Here is a 15217-nt window from a genome sequence, read left to right on the forward strand (position 1 = left end):
CTCAACCACCTCCAAGGCATACACACATACATACATATGCACACATGCAAACACATACACACACACACATACCTCAGCCACCTCTAACACACACACATACACATACATACATACACACATGCAAACACACACACACATGCACATACCTCAGCCACCTCCGAGACACACATAGACACACATACACAGACCCCAGCCACCTCCAAGACACACACATACATACACACGCACACACCCAGCCACCTTCATGACACACACACACACAGACATACACACAGACATAAACACACACACACACATACACACAGACCCCAACCACCTCCAAGACATACACACAGACCTTAGCCGTTTCCAAGACACACACACAGACATCGGCCTCCTCCAAGGACCAGCCCAAGTGCATCTGGGAACTGAGCAGCCTGTCTGCTCTGCCCTCCAGGACAGCAGGGGGTGGTGCCCTCTCACCCACGGGGCACGGGCTCCAGAGGGGCGACTTTCTGCCAGCACAATGGGAATGGTTGGAGTGTCTCCCAACTGGTATGTGCTCCTCCTGGTCCTGCCCCCGCTGCGCAGACCACCCCCAATTCCCCACCAGCCCTATCTCCTGCCGCTTCCCAGCTTTGTGAGCAGACATGCTAGGGGTCGAGAGTCACTCAACAAGCAGCTACAGGGAGCAGGGGAGGACTCCTGACACGCATGCACGGCCTCACATGCACACAAGCACTCACACACACACACATACATATACACATATATGCACACACGCATGCACAATGCACGCTCACGTGTGCGCATACAAGCATGCACACCTGTGCACGCATGCATGATCACACATGTGCATGCGCACACACTGCTGATCCTCAGAGTTTGGAGGGGAAGAGAGTTAAGGTGGCCAAGCTGACACTTTGTTTTGCGTAATTATCTCCTTCACTGGTTTCCCCATCATTTTTTGTGCAGTTAATTAATCAAACCTGGTGGTGTGTGCTGTTATTTGCAAAAGCAGCTTCGTAGATTTAAAAAAAAAAGGAGGGAAGGAAGGAAGGAAGGAAGGAAGGAAGGAAGGAGAAAGGAGGAAGGAAGGAAGGGAGGGAGGGAGGGAGGGAGGGAGGGAGGGAGGAAAGAGAAAGAAAAGAAGAAGGAAGGAAGGAGAAAAAGAAAAGAAAGAAGGAAAGAAAGAAGGAAGGGAGGAAGGAAGGAAGGAAGGAAGGAAGGAAGGAAGGAAGGAAGGAAGGAAGGAAGGGAGGGAGGGAGGGAGGAAGGGAGCTAGGGGGTGGGGGAGGAAATCAGGCCAGTTCGAAGTCAGGGAAACCAACGCCGTGTGTGTGCAGGACAGGGACCTTTGGTGTGGCTTCCTAGCACCCACTGCAGAGCACAGGGAGTGGTGCAAAGTGAACAGAGCCAGAGGACGAGGGTCTGTCATCAAGCCAGGCCCCTGGCCACCGAGGCAGGGTGAGCGCGGGGAAGTGGGGTGCTCAGAGAGGAGAGAAGCTGCAGAACCAGAGCTTGCCCTCCACAGAGCTGCTGCTCCTCAGGTCCCAGGATACCTCCCACTAGCCAGTGCCCCACCCCTACCATGGCCACCATCCTGCCCCCCGAGAGAGAACCCCTGGTCCTCCCCTGCTCCCGCTGCTGCTCTGCCCATCACAAATCCAGGGGCTCTGCCCCGTGTCCCCCAAATATGGCTGAGAATTCCAGGATGCTGGGGAGGGCTGGATGCCAGCGAGCAGCCGAAGGGGAGGAGCTGGGAGAGTGGCGAGGACGGCGGGCAGGACTGTGTCCTGGACACAGGCTTCCCAGGGCAGAGACGGGCTGTTTCCTGTGGAGACAGACCGGCCTGACTCTCACCTATGACACCTTCCTTCTCAGGGGCCACAAGGTGAAAAGGGTGCAGTGAGGACGGTGGTTCCTCAGCTTGGGGAGGCCGTGTGGACCTAATAAAAATTTTTGGCACTTTCCCCAGAAGAAATATATAAAACATCACCACGTTATGTTGTGGGAGTCTCAGAACCCACCCACAGAACTTTTAGGGGGTCGTGAACGCCAGGGTAAGAATAGCAGGAAGATCATCTTGAAGGACAGTCCTGTGTGATCTGGGGAAGAGTTGAGGCCTCTCTGAGCCCGAGACCCCATGATGTGAAAACACTCACCACAAGCCCACCAGCCTTGCCCACCCTGTCACAGGTCGGCTTACAAACACCATAATATTTATCTTTCCCAACATTGGTGCAGGAAGGACTTGCTCAGGCCCCATTTTTGTGAAGAAGGAAGCGAGGCTCAGAGAAATAACGAACACAAAGTCACATGCCAGTGCTCACGCGACAGTGCTCATGTGACAGTGCTCACGCCACAGTGCCTGCCCATGCTTTCTCCATGATCCCATATCTGCTTACAAACAGCAGATTGCCTACTACCCACAGGCCAGACCTGGTGCTAGGGTTAGTCCTTCTCAGTCTCTTTAGTTTCACCCCATCTTACAGATGGGACCCTGGGGCACAGCGGGGCTCAGTTGCAGAGCTGAAAGAATCTCAGACTTTCTGTTCCACTGGGATCCAGAGGAGGCCTAACCCCTGTTCTCCAACAATTCCAGGATCTTATCTTGCCGCAGTTAGGAGAAAGGGGCAGTGACCAGTGTTCGAGAATGTCCAAGTTTTAAAAGTTCGGTTTCATTCACTTTGGACGCGTGCAATAGCTCCAGCCAACAGCCGGGAAAGCTGGGACCCCAGGGGACGCTGTTAATGAAAAGAGGGCAGGCACACACGGATTATCAGCTGGCAGCAGGACACTGCAGGCCATAAGTGAGTCTCTCTTGAGGAGCCCCGGGAGGAGCCCCTCCCTTCCACCTCTGCTGAGCAAACCCTACAGGCAGAAGAGACCGTGGTTCTGCTCCCTGGTCCCCAGGCCATGGGCCCCAGGGGCATTGGATTCAGATAGTCAAGGGCCGAGTTCCTGCCTAGAGCAGAGAAATGGAGGCAGGGGCTGGACAGAGTCCCTCTGACCTGACAAGGCTAACGCCAGCCTTAGAGGGACTGCCCAGGACTTCCGGCCTGAAGAAGGAAGGCTCTAACTAGGTCCTGGACAGCTTCCCAGTGGACTGGCCTGAATGCTTCCCAGCCCAGCCCCAGGATTCTTCTCTGGTTTCTGGCCATTTGAACACAAAGTCTTAGCTCCAAACTGGGGGCTTGAAGGAGGTTGGGGTTGGGGGTACACTTAGAAAATTCAGAGCAGGGGGCTGGAGCGATAGCACAGCGGGTAGGGCATTTTCCTTGCATGTGGCCGACCCTGGTTTGATTCCCAGCATCCCATTTGGTCCCCTGAGCACCGCCCCCAGGGGTAATTCCTGAGTGCAGAGCCAGGAGAAATCCCTGTGCATTGCTGGGTGTAACCCAAAAAGCAAAAAAAAGAAAAAAAAATCCAGACCAGACTGAAGGGCAGCGTATAGCCATGTGACAATACAGGGACTCTGGCCCCAGGCAGGTTCCCTGGAGACCTGGGAGCAACTGTCAGAGGGTTCTGGAAGGAGTTAAACCGGCTGAGAAAGCTGGGCGGGCTGGCAGACCAGCCCGGAGCAGAAGCCAGTGTCCCAGGTGCTGGCCAGAGAGGGGACGCAGGGGAACCCTCACCCTTTCACCAGCTGACTCAGCTCTGCTGCGGACCCATCCCTTCTCAGTATCCTGAGTGATGGGTGCTTGGAGGTGGGTGCTGGTGTGGTGAGGTCAACTTTAGCCAAGACAAGTCAAAGCCAGTTTCCCTGAAAGAACCAAGAGCTTCAATCTGCTCTTGGTTCCTTGTTCCGCCTTTGACCAACTTTCTTTTTTTTTGAGAGTAGGACATATTTATGATTTAATATGTCCTACTCTCAAAAAAAGTTTTTTTAATTTATATTATTTTATTTATTTTTATTTTATTTATTTATTTATTATTTTTATTTATATTATTTTATTTTAATAATAAATGTTTTTATTTTAAATATTTAGACGTTACTGGGCCCGCTCAAGCAAATCGACGATCAACGGGAGGGCCTTTACCTTTACCTTTACCTTTATTTTAATAATAAGGCCGAGGGCTAGAGCGATAGCACAGCGGTAGGGCATTTGCCTTGCACGCAGCCAACATGGCCGACCCGAGTTTGATTCCTCCGCCCCTCTCAGAGAGACAGGCAAGCTACCGAGAGTATTCGATATGCCAGACACAGTAACAACAAAGTCTCCAATGGAGACGCTACTGGGCCCACTCGAGCAAATCGATGAACAACGGGAGGGCCTTTACCTTTACCTTTAATAAAAATAATTTTTTAAATTATTTATTTAATAATTTATTAATTAATGGGCTGGAGCGATAGCACAGTGGATAGGGCCTTTGCCTTGCACAAGGCCAACCTGGATGACCAGAGTTTTATTCCTCCGCCCCTCTCAGAGAGACAGGCAAGCTACCGAGAGTATCTCGCCCCCACGGCAAAGCCTGGCAAGCTCCCCATGACGTATTCGATATCTCAAACACAGTAACAACAAGTCTCACAATGGAGACGTTACTGGGCTCGCTTGAGCAAATTGATGAACAACAGGACAGTGCTACAATTATTTTATTTTAGTGAATTTTTTTTTTATTGAATCACTGTCAGATACAGTTACAAAGATTCCATGGTCTAATGCCCATAAGTAGAGAAAGAGTAAGAGATAAATTGTCTGCCATAGAGGTCAGGGGAGTGGTTGGATGGGGGCGGGGAGGGAGGGATACTGGGGACATTGGTGATTGGAAAATGTGCACTGGTGGAAGGATGGGTGTTCTATCATTGTATGATTGAAACTCAAGCATGAAAGTTTTGTAACTAGTTTACGGTGATTCAATAAAAAAATAATAATAAATTTTAAAAAAATAAAAAAGCATCCATGGTCCAGTTTCAGTCATACAAATGTTCCAACACCCATCCCTCCACCAGTGTAAGTTTCCCACCACCATATCCCCCGTATCCCTCCTGCTACCCCCCACCCCCACCCCTCTTCCCCAGCCTGCCTCTATGGCAGGCACTTTTCTTCTTTGTCTCTCTCTCTCTCTCTCTTTCTCTCTTATTTTTTATCAGCTGCCCAATTCCCATCAGAAGTGCTTGTCTATTTGATCTTGTTACTATTGCCCTAGGGGGGTTGCAACATGCAAGTTGGCAAGTTCTTGGGTCGGTCTTGTATTAGGTGCCTTTTCCTCCTGCCTCGTGGTCTTGTTCTCAGACATTGTCGTTCATGTCCATCCGATGCTGCGTGGTTACTATCCTTTTTTACAAGTTTCCCTAAGGAGATGAGCAACCAAGAAAAATATTTACCTGGAGATTTACCACGGCCAACTTCCCTGATTTTTACAAAATGTATTGCAATAAAATATAAGGAGAGAGTGAATCCTAGACCCAAAACTGAGTGCACCCTGTCATGTTAGAACATCCGTCATCTCTGCAACCCACACCTCCACCCAGCCCCACAGCTCTGCAGCCTATAGCACTGGGACTCCAGGGGGCAGGAGACAGCTCAGGAATTCAGATGGGGCTTATTCCCCAGAACCACAGAGCCTGCCCCCACCTGCCTGGAGTGGCCCAGGCAGCCCTGGAGCACCACGAGGTGTGACTGCAGAGGGTCCCAGCATTGACCCACCAGCCCTGTTGGGAGCACTGCTGAGGAGTGCAACATGAAATAGAGCATGAAATACAAATACAACATGAAAACGGAATCCCGAGGCCGTTCCACCATGACTCTCCCCCCCCCCCCCCCCCGCCACCCTTCCACCTTTGGTCTCTGTGAATGGGATGCCTCTGGGAGCCTCCAAGAAGTGGACTCTGAGAGCCTCTAGCATCTAGCCTCACCCCTTTCTGAGGCTGAGCACTGACCCACAGAACAAACTCTGCGTTTAGTTTATCTTCACCTGAGGTGACACTTCACTACATCCACGTTTTTTTCTCACTAGTGTTAATGCAGAGCAGCATCCATGCTTATCCTCACCTGTGGTGACATGTGTCTACATCCATGTCCATCCTTACCTGTGATGACATGTGGCTACATCCATGTCCATCCTCACCTGTGATGACATGTGACTACATCCATGTCCATCCTTACCTGTGATGACATGTGGCTACATCCATGTCCATTCTCACCTGTGATAACACATGACTACATCCATGTTCACCCTTACCTGTGGTGACATGTGGCTACATCCATGTTTATCCTCACCTGTGGTGACACATGCCTATATCCATGTCCATACTTACCTGTGGTGACATGTGGCTACATCCATGTTTATCCTCACCTGTGGTGACACGTGCCTATATCCATGTCCATACTTACCTGTGGTGACATGTGGCTACATCCATGTCCATCCTCACCTGTGATAACACATGACTACATCCATATCCACCCTTACCTGTGATGACATGTGGCTACATCCATGTCCATTCTCACCTGTGATAACACATGACTACATCCATGTCCACCCTTACCTGTGGTGACATGTGGCTACATCCATGTTTATCCTCACCTGTGGTGACACACAACTACATCCATGTCCATTCTCACCTGTGGAAATATGCGGCTGCGTCCAGGGCTCAGTCATGTGCGAATGTGGGTGCACACATGTCTGAGGCCCCAGTTTCAGTTCCTTGGAGTCTGTACCCTGAGGTGGAACTGCTGGACCTTGAGGTGGTTCTGCCATCTTTGAGGAGTTGACTCTCCTTTCTCCACAATGGCTGCCCTCTTAACCTTGTCAAGACACCAGGCTCCAATGTCTCCTCCTCCACCCATCACTTGTTCTCCTGTGGGGCCAGGAGCCTTTCCCATGGCTGTGGGGTGCCTCCAGGAGTGTTTCCCCAATGGCGAGGGCATGGGAGCCTCTCCCAGGATGCCTGGAGGGGGGCAGTCAGTGGTGTGCGTCCTTTGCAGGGGCATCTGCTCAAGTCCTGAGCCCAGGCCTGAGTCTGTCAGTCTATCAGGTCTGTCTCGGGGCTGCAGGAGTGCAGAACTCTCTTCTCTTCTGTGGAGTCACATTTCCATGTGCTTCTCACGTTCCTCCTGGAGAGATTCCTTGAATGTGGATTGCAGCGCATTCCTCGGGTGATGAAGTCTCTCAGTGTTGCTTGTATTTAAAAAAAGGAAAAAATAGTTTTTCCTTGTTCCTTTAAGACTTGATTTTGGAAGAAGAGCAGTCTGGGCTTCAGATCAAAATGGAGAGGAAGGTGGAGATCTTCCCAGGCCTGCCCCCTGCATTGTCTGCCTGTCAGGTGGGGCGGTGCTCAGAGCATGGAGCCACACCGATGTGCTCAGCTCGGCCAGACCCCAGTTCCCAGACCCCTGCTTGGCGAGGCCCAGGCCCAGGTCTGGCTGACTGGCCGGTGCCTGCACCCACCATTCCTGTGTGCCCCAGAGAGTCCCTCATGAGTCCTGTGCCCCTGCACCCACCTGCTCAGCCCTCCCTTCCCCACTCAGGCTCTCCCTGATGTCAGTCTCTAGTTTTGCCTTTTCCAGAATGCTAACACCATGCATGCCACTGTCTCCAGCTTGGCTTCTCTTGGTTAATAATGTGCTTGAAAGGCCAGAGACACAGGTCAGGGTGAAGGCACTTGTCCTGTGCATGGCTGAATCCAGATCACCCCCAGTACTGCCTGGTCACCTGACAGTGCCAGAAGTCACCCCTGAGCACCACTGGATGTGGCCCCTCAAAGTACACACAGACACACACACACAGACACACACACAGACACACATACACAGACACACAAAGACACATACATCTACATGGGCACAAACACACAGACACAGACAGATACCTACACACACAGATGCACACACAGACACAGAGACAGACACACACACACAGACACACACAGACAGACATGCACCTACAAAGGCACACACACACAGACACACATAGACATACACAGAAACAGACACATACCCACACACATAGACACACACAGAGACACAGACAAATACACCCTATATAGGCACATGTACACAGATACTCAAAGACACACATGCAGCACTAAGCACTATGAAGAAAAAAGATTTTTTTAAAAGTTTTTATGCAGTTCATGTTTTCCCCATGGGAAGATTTACTAAGGGGGACCATGAGCTGACGGACTAAAGGGAGAAGGCAGGTAGGCTGAGTGCTGGGCTTCAGGAATCAGTCACAGAAACCCATGCCCGAGACGGTCATGGCTTGCACCCAGAATAGCAGCAAAGGGGACAGACATGCCAATGGAAATAACCTGCAAAGCAATTAACTCAGGGCCTGGGCGAGGTGCCCAGTATCATCAATACTGGCAGTGAATCTTCCAGACCCTCCTCCGCCTCTCCACCGTCGAACCCCTCTCCCCCTCCCAGGAACTGGCCCTGTGTGGGTCCAGATCCCTGCTCCGTTGCAGAGTGACTGAGAGAGGTGCTGAACGGCCGGGACAGGGCGAGGCCAGGCAAAGAAGCTGGAGGGTGAGGGTGTGGGGTGGAGGGGTGCTGGGAGGAGCTGGAAGAGAGAGCTGTGTTTCATCGGTGCCATGGAACTGCCACTGGGTGGGGCCCCTTACTGGGCAGCACCAACCGCAGCGTGGTGCAGATCATGCTCGAGATGAGGTGTGAGGTGCAGGAAGGCGGTGCCACGGGGGCGGGAGGGAGGCAGCTGGCTCTGCCTGTCCTCCAGGGTCAGGGGGTGCAGAGGCACCGTCCTACCACAACCCAGCTGCCAAATGAGGCACTTTAAGGAAGGAAGGCGCTGGTCCTAACCCCGGCCCAGGGAGGAAGGTGGCACCCCAGCCTACCCATTCCTTCGATGGTCTCCAGGGCACCCCCAACTCGCCACACCTGCTGTCACTTCTCCAAGTCTCACGGGTGGGGTGCTGGATTCCTCATTCCTTCTTCGAGGCTGCCACCGTGTGGCCAGCAGGGGAATAACAGCCCAGGCGCCCACCCCTGAGACCCAGCCTCCTTTGCACAGGGCTTGGAGTGTTCCCTGCTCACCTAACCCCGCGTGGGTGGGGTTCTGGGGTCGATTCTGTGATGGGTCCAGAGAGATCTGTGATGGTGAGGAGAGAGAAAGAGAAATAAACAAAAGTCACAAGCAAAAGTTACAAACGGACCTCGCTATGACCTGGGCCAGATGTAAAGCTCCCTGGTGAGCACTGGGGGCTGCTGGGCTGCTGGGATTCCATATAGGCCTCTAGGGCTTCCAGGGTGCCCCGACAGCCGCGCCTGTGTCCCTGTCACTCCCTGAGTGTCTTCTCTTCTTGTTTTCTGTCACTGTTTGTCTCTCGGGGTCTTTGTCCTCTCTGGGCATTTTCCCCACCCCTCATCTCTCTATTTCTCTCCTCTCTGTGTCTCTCTGCCTCTCCTCATCCACTTCTCTCTAGCACTGCCCTTCCTTTCTTTCCTCCATCTCTCAACTTCATCCATTTCCATCTCTGCTCTTTCCGACCCCATCCCTGGGTGCCTTCCCTTACTCCATACCTCTGTCCATCTCTGCTCCATTTCTATCTGTCCCTTTATTCCTGCCACCTCGCCCACCCACTCTACCTCTGCCTGTGCTTTGTTACCAGCCTGTCCAAAGCGGCTGACCTGGACCATCACTGGGTGGCCAAGGCCTGGCTGAACGACATCGGCCTGTCCCAGTACTCCCAGGCCTTCCAGAACCACCTGGTTGATGGGCGGATGCTCAACTCCCTGATGAAGCGGGACCTGGAGAAGCACCTGAACGTGTCCAAGAAGTTCCACCAGGTCAGCATCCTGCTCGGGATCGAGCTGCTGTACCAAGTGAACTTCAGCAGGGAGGTGAGGACTGGGGCACGTGGGGCACCTTCCTTGCCCTCCTTTCGCTCTGGATCCACGGTCTGCCCACCCACCTACCTTCTCATCTGCCCATGCCCCCGCCATCCATGTTGCTCTCTATCCATTCACCCACACATTCATTCATTCATGCAACCACCATCCATCCTTTCACATATCACTTCATTCATTCATTTATTAATGCAGCCTTGCTCTGTCCACTCTATTGGGCCGGAGCGATTGCACAGCGGGTAGGGCGTTTGCCTTGCATCGGCCAACCCAGGTTCGATTCCTCTGTCCCTCTCAGAGAGCCCAGCAAGCTCCTGAGAATACCCCGTCCATACAGCAGAGCCTGGCAAGCTCCCCGGGGCATATTCAATATGCCAAAAACAGTAACAAGTCTCACAATGGAGATGTTACTGGTGCCCGCTCGAGAAAAATCGATGAACAATGGAAGGTCAGTGCTACAGTGCAACTCTATCTACCTTCACCCATTCATACATATAGAGCTGTGCATTCATTCAGTCATTCACACGTCATCCATTCATTTATCCAGCCATGCATCCATCCATTTATTCATTCATGCAGCCATCCAGACATCTGTGCATCGGTCCCCTCATCCATTCATGTATCGATCCACTCATTCACCCTTTAATGCATGCATCCATTTGTCCATCCACTTAGCTACCATTTGTTCACTCATCTGTGCATGACCCATCTATCCCACATATTCAGGTATCACTCCTTCGTCCATTCATTCATGAATCACCTAACCATCATCCATTCATACACACATGCTTCTATGCATCTATCCACTCATTCATACATTCACCCCCTCATCCATCCATCTGTAATCAATCCATCGATTCACCTATTCACCATTCATTCATTTTTTTCATGCAGGCATCCATTTGTCCACCTGTCTATCGTCCATTCCTGCATGCATCTGCATACCAATTCATCTGCTCCATATATTCATGTATCCGTCCATTCATTCAACCTGTCATGCAGCCATCCATCTAACCATCTTCCATTCATACACACATGCCTCTATGCATCTATTCATCCATCCATTCATGCACCAATGCATATCCACACACAATGCATCCATGCAGTCACATACCCATGAACCCATACAGCCACATGTCTTGGCACACATGCACCACATCAACCCATCCACCTACTCAACCTTCCCTTCCTATCTCCGTTCTTCCAAAAACTGCGTGTTTGTCACAGACTGAGCTCTGTGCTCCGTTGAGGGTAAACAGGGAACTCTCATCCTCTGAGAATTCACTACTTATCTAGGAGACCCACCACAATAAAACTGGTAGCCATGAAACCACAGGAAAGTGTCCAATGAGAGAAGTCTAAAGTTCTGTGAAAACCCAGGTGAGGAACTTCCACAGGGATCAGTAATGGCTTCCCAGAGATAGTGGGACAGCTAAATGAGCCCTAAAAGAATACCAGGGATGGGGGTGGAGGCAGAGTGATAGTGTAGTGATAGATATATGCCAGCTTGCCTTGCATGCAGCCAACGGGGTCAATCCCCAGAATATGGTCTCCTGAGCCCCGCCAGGAGTAGTTCTTGAATGCAGAGCCAGCCATAATCCCTGAGCATTGCCTGATGTGGCCCCCAAAATACAAAACAAAACAACAACAATAAAACAATTCCATGAATCAGCCATTAGTAAAAGGTGTGAGAGGGAACCAACCCAGCAACAGGAAGAGCCTAGGCAGAGGACAGATGTATGGGGTAGAGCAGAGAGAACTGCATGCTGGTGTCGGGTGTGGTGTGGGGGCAGTGACCAGGAGACTGGGTGAGCAGGAAGCCTGGGGTGTGGGGATCCCTGGCACTCTGAGTGCTTCCCCTTGATTCTGAGCTCTGCCAGGCTAGAGAAAACTCTCTACTTCAGCTCCCACAGGACCTACTAGTGCATCTTCACCAAGAGTCCCCAAGGAGGATCCCAGTGGGGCTGAGTTCAGATGGTTTGCCTTTCTTAGTGATGTCTGAGCGCACACGGTTCAAGATTGAGGGGAGAAAGACAGAGAAGGGGCTTCCTGGCCTTCACCAACCCCCATGGCAGGGCCCTGGGCCAGGGGGTGAGACTTGCCAGCCAGCCAGTGATTGGCACCCCAGTGTGATGAAGGAAGTAGAACAGCAGGCGGGTGAGGGTCCGTACTCCTGGGAGGAGACTGGGAACAAGCCCCAGGAGGACCCTGCCAGGGTCGGGCTTCCTACTAGGATGATGACAGGTTACTCTGCCACCACACTGACAAAGCCATTCCAGACACTCACCTCTCCTCCAGGCTTCCTCAATTCCTAAAAAAGGGCATTTCCTAGAAGGAAAAGACAGGGATGCGGAGGGCAGGGGCGTCCAGGGCCTGGCAGTGAGGATGGAGCTCAGCTGACCGCCACTGACCCTTGTCTCCATCCACAGACCCTGCAGGAGCGTCGGGCCCGCTGTGAGACACAGAACACAGACCCGGTGGTCTGGACCAACCAGCGGGTGCTCAAGTGGGTGCGTGACATCGACCTGAAGGTGAGGGGGACAGCAGGGGTGAGGGTCCCCAGGTCTGGGTGGGTTTCGGGAGGGAGGTTTCAGGCTCACGCAGGTCCCAGGCATGTGTGAGTGCAAGTTAGTGACTTTGTTCATGGGTGCCGGCCTCAGTGCCCAGGCTGGTGGTGGTCTTCACTTGGTAGGAGAAAACCAGTGCTGCCACCACCCACTCCTCTGGACCCGCCCTGAGTGACGTTTTCTCCTTGGGGAGGGGGTGCTAATCAACTGCTGGGTGACTCCAAGGCCACCTGCTCATTCAGCAAGAGTGACGGCATTGGCCAAGGTCTGGGTAACCGCAGCAACATTCCCAATGGTTCCTTCATTACCCTAAGAGTGCATGGGGTGGGGCTGGAGCGGTAGCACAGTGGGTAGGGCATTTGGCTGGCACCCGGCCAACCCAGGTTGGATTCCCAGCATTCCATATGGTCCCCAAGCACCACCAGGGGTAATTCCTGAGTGCAAAGCCAGGAGTAACCCCTGAGCATCTCTGGGTGTGACCCAAAAAGAAAAAAAAAGAAAAGAGTGCATGGGGGAGGGGTCACCCCTCACTGATAAACTGATTGGTCCAAGGGGGTCAGATCCCTGCTCTTGGACGCAGTCCCCACTGGGAGTTGGGGCCCTCTTGGGTCAGCAGAGTGACCCCGATACTGATGGGGTAGCCCTGCAGGCCTGCCGGACAGTCCTTTCAGGCCCCAGGCAGCTCCCTTGGTCTTGTCCACAGGAGTACGCGGACAACCTGACCAACAGCGGCGTCCACGGGGCAGTGCTAGTACTGGAGCCCACCTTCAATGCTGAGGCCATGGCCACCGCCCTGGGCATCCCCAGCGGGAAGCACATCCTCCGCAGACACCTGGCTGAGGAGATGAGCGCCGTGTTCCATCCAGCAGGGTAAATGGCACCCCCTGCAACATGGGGAGGACCCAGCCCCTCGCTCACTCTCCTTTACCCGTTGGGATGTGGAGGTGCAGAGAAGCGAAGAGCTGTCACCTGCAGGAGGCAAAATCCCTGGGGGCATTTAGAGACAGGAGAGAGAGAGAGAGAGAGAGAGAGAGAGAGAGAGAGAGAGAGAGAGAGAGAAATGCAAGTGTTGAGAAAGCAAGAGAGATTGGGGGGCTGAGCTGGGGCAACGAGCAGAGACCGAGGAGGCAGAAGCTGCCGTCCCAGGCAGAGCCCAAGGAGCAAGGATTGGAGATACATTAATAGTGGTTACAGCCCAGATGTGCAGGATGGTAAACCCACCTGCCTCAGTCTCCTCACCTGAATGCCTCAAGATCGACACCCCCCCACCCTCCCAAAATAGATCTCTGCTCTGAATGTTCACACTCAGGGTTACGTGTTATTTGTATCTGCAATGTGCTTCCATTTCCATTTTATTTTATTATCATTTTATTCCATTTCCGTACCAAGAAATTGTAGTCACCATGCCTCCTTTGCAGATAGATAAATGTGTTCCTAGGGTCAATTCCTTCCCCCAGGTCACACAGCTGGAAATGAGAGGTTCCAGCTGTGTCCTAGTTCTGTCCCATTCTATTCCTGTTACATTATTACACTGGTTGACATCACCAGTGTTGAGCTAACCTTGCATTCCTAAGGTAAGTGCCACTTCTCATTATGTCTCCTTCTACCTAGGTGTTGGGGGGTGAGGGTTCCCTTTGCACCTGAGGGTTGTGCATCCAGAGTCTCATACGTGACATTGGTCTGTGGTTTCCTGGTGCTATTCTTGTCTGATTGTGGCATCACAGTACCAGTGGTCTCCTAGACTCTTCTTAGGAAGCATCCCTCCTCTTCTATTTTTGGGAAGGCATGTGAAAAATGGGTGCTTGGGAATTTTGTTATTCTTTATTTGATGTGGGTAGAGTGGAGTGGGCCCACACCCAGCAATGCTCAGGGGTTACTCCTGAGTCTGCACTCAGGAATTACTCCTGGTGGTGCTCTGGGTTGCCGTTTGGGATGTCGGGGATCAAACCCAGGCCACCCTACCCGCTGTACCATTGCTCTGGCTCCATCTTTGTTCTTTGCCAGCACTCTGCTCTCACCATTGGAGCTCACTGGCCAGCTCATTGTTCTTTACATTGTGGCAGAATTCACCATAAGTTATTTGGTCCTGGGCTTCATTTTACTTCAGGGGAAGGTGGATTTTTGGGCATACATATATATATTGAATTAACTAATTGGATCTCTTTATTTTTCAAAGGTCTATTCAGATTTCTCTCACTTCTAAGAATTTGTCTCTTTATTTAGGCTAGATTATCTATCGGGCTGGAGTGATAGCACAGCGGTAGGGCGTTCGCCTTACAAGCGGCCAACATGGCCGACCCGAGTTCGATTCCTCCGCCCCTCTCGGAGAGCCAGGCAAGCTACCGAGAGTATTCGATATGCCAGACACAGTAACAACAAAGTCTCCAATGGAGACGTTACTGGGCCCGCTCGAGCAAATCGATGATCAACGGGAGGGCCTTTACCTTACCTTTACCTATCTATTGGTTTACAATTAATCACATAACCATTCTTATTTCTGTTACATTGGTGGTAATGCCCCCTTTTGCATTCCTGGTTTCAATAATTTGAGAATATCCTGCATTGCCTCGCCCCACCCTCAACCAGGGCTGAGAGGGATTTATAGGACCAGGACCAGGTCAGGAACATGCCTGACTCCTGGGCCAGTGCGAGGAGGGGTCCCCTGCAAGGACCTCTGGGGGCTGAGTTCTGGCTTCTCCACCATCTGGGTGATTTGGGATAAGAAATTCACCTTTTCTTAGCCTTACTTCCCCCTACTTGAGATGGGGTACTTCACTCCTGTGCTCAGGGCTTCAGAGAAGGCTCTGGCACACAGCAGGTGCTGAACAATGCCTCCCCCCCCCCACCCATTCCACTCAACTCCAC

General features: G+C 52.1%; 1 protein-coding gene across 3 annotated transcripts in view; it reads left to right on the plus strand.

Annotated features, from left to right (window-relative positions):
- KAZN (kazrin, periplakin interacting protein) overlaps positions 1–15217 on the plus strand; it is a 1209760-nt gene that overhangs the window by 1189298 nt on the left and 5245 nt on the right. For all 3 annotated transcript variants that reach the window (XM_056122674.1, XM_056122676.1, XM_056122680.1), the window contains 3 exons: positions 9551–9782; positions 12215–12316; positions 13056–13222. In XM_056122674.1, coding sequence (XP_055978649.1) covers positions 9551–9782; positions 12215–12316; positions 13056–13222 — 501 coding nt within the window. The remainder of the gene's footprint in view (positions 1–9550; positions 9783–12214; positions 12317–13055; positions 13223–15217) is intronic.

Source organism: Sorex fumeus, unplaced genomic scaffold, assembly GCF_029834395.1.
Source record: "Sorex fumeus unplaced genomic scaffold, SorFum_2.1 ptg000047l, whole genome shotgun sequence".
Lineage (NCBI taxonomy): Eukaryota > Metazoa > Chordata > Mammalia > Eulipotyphla > Soricidae > Sorex > Sorex fumeus.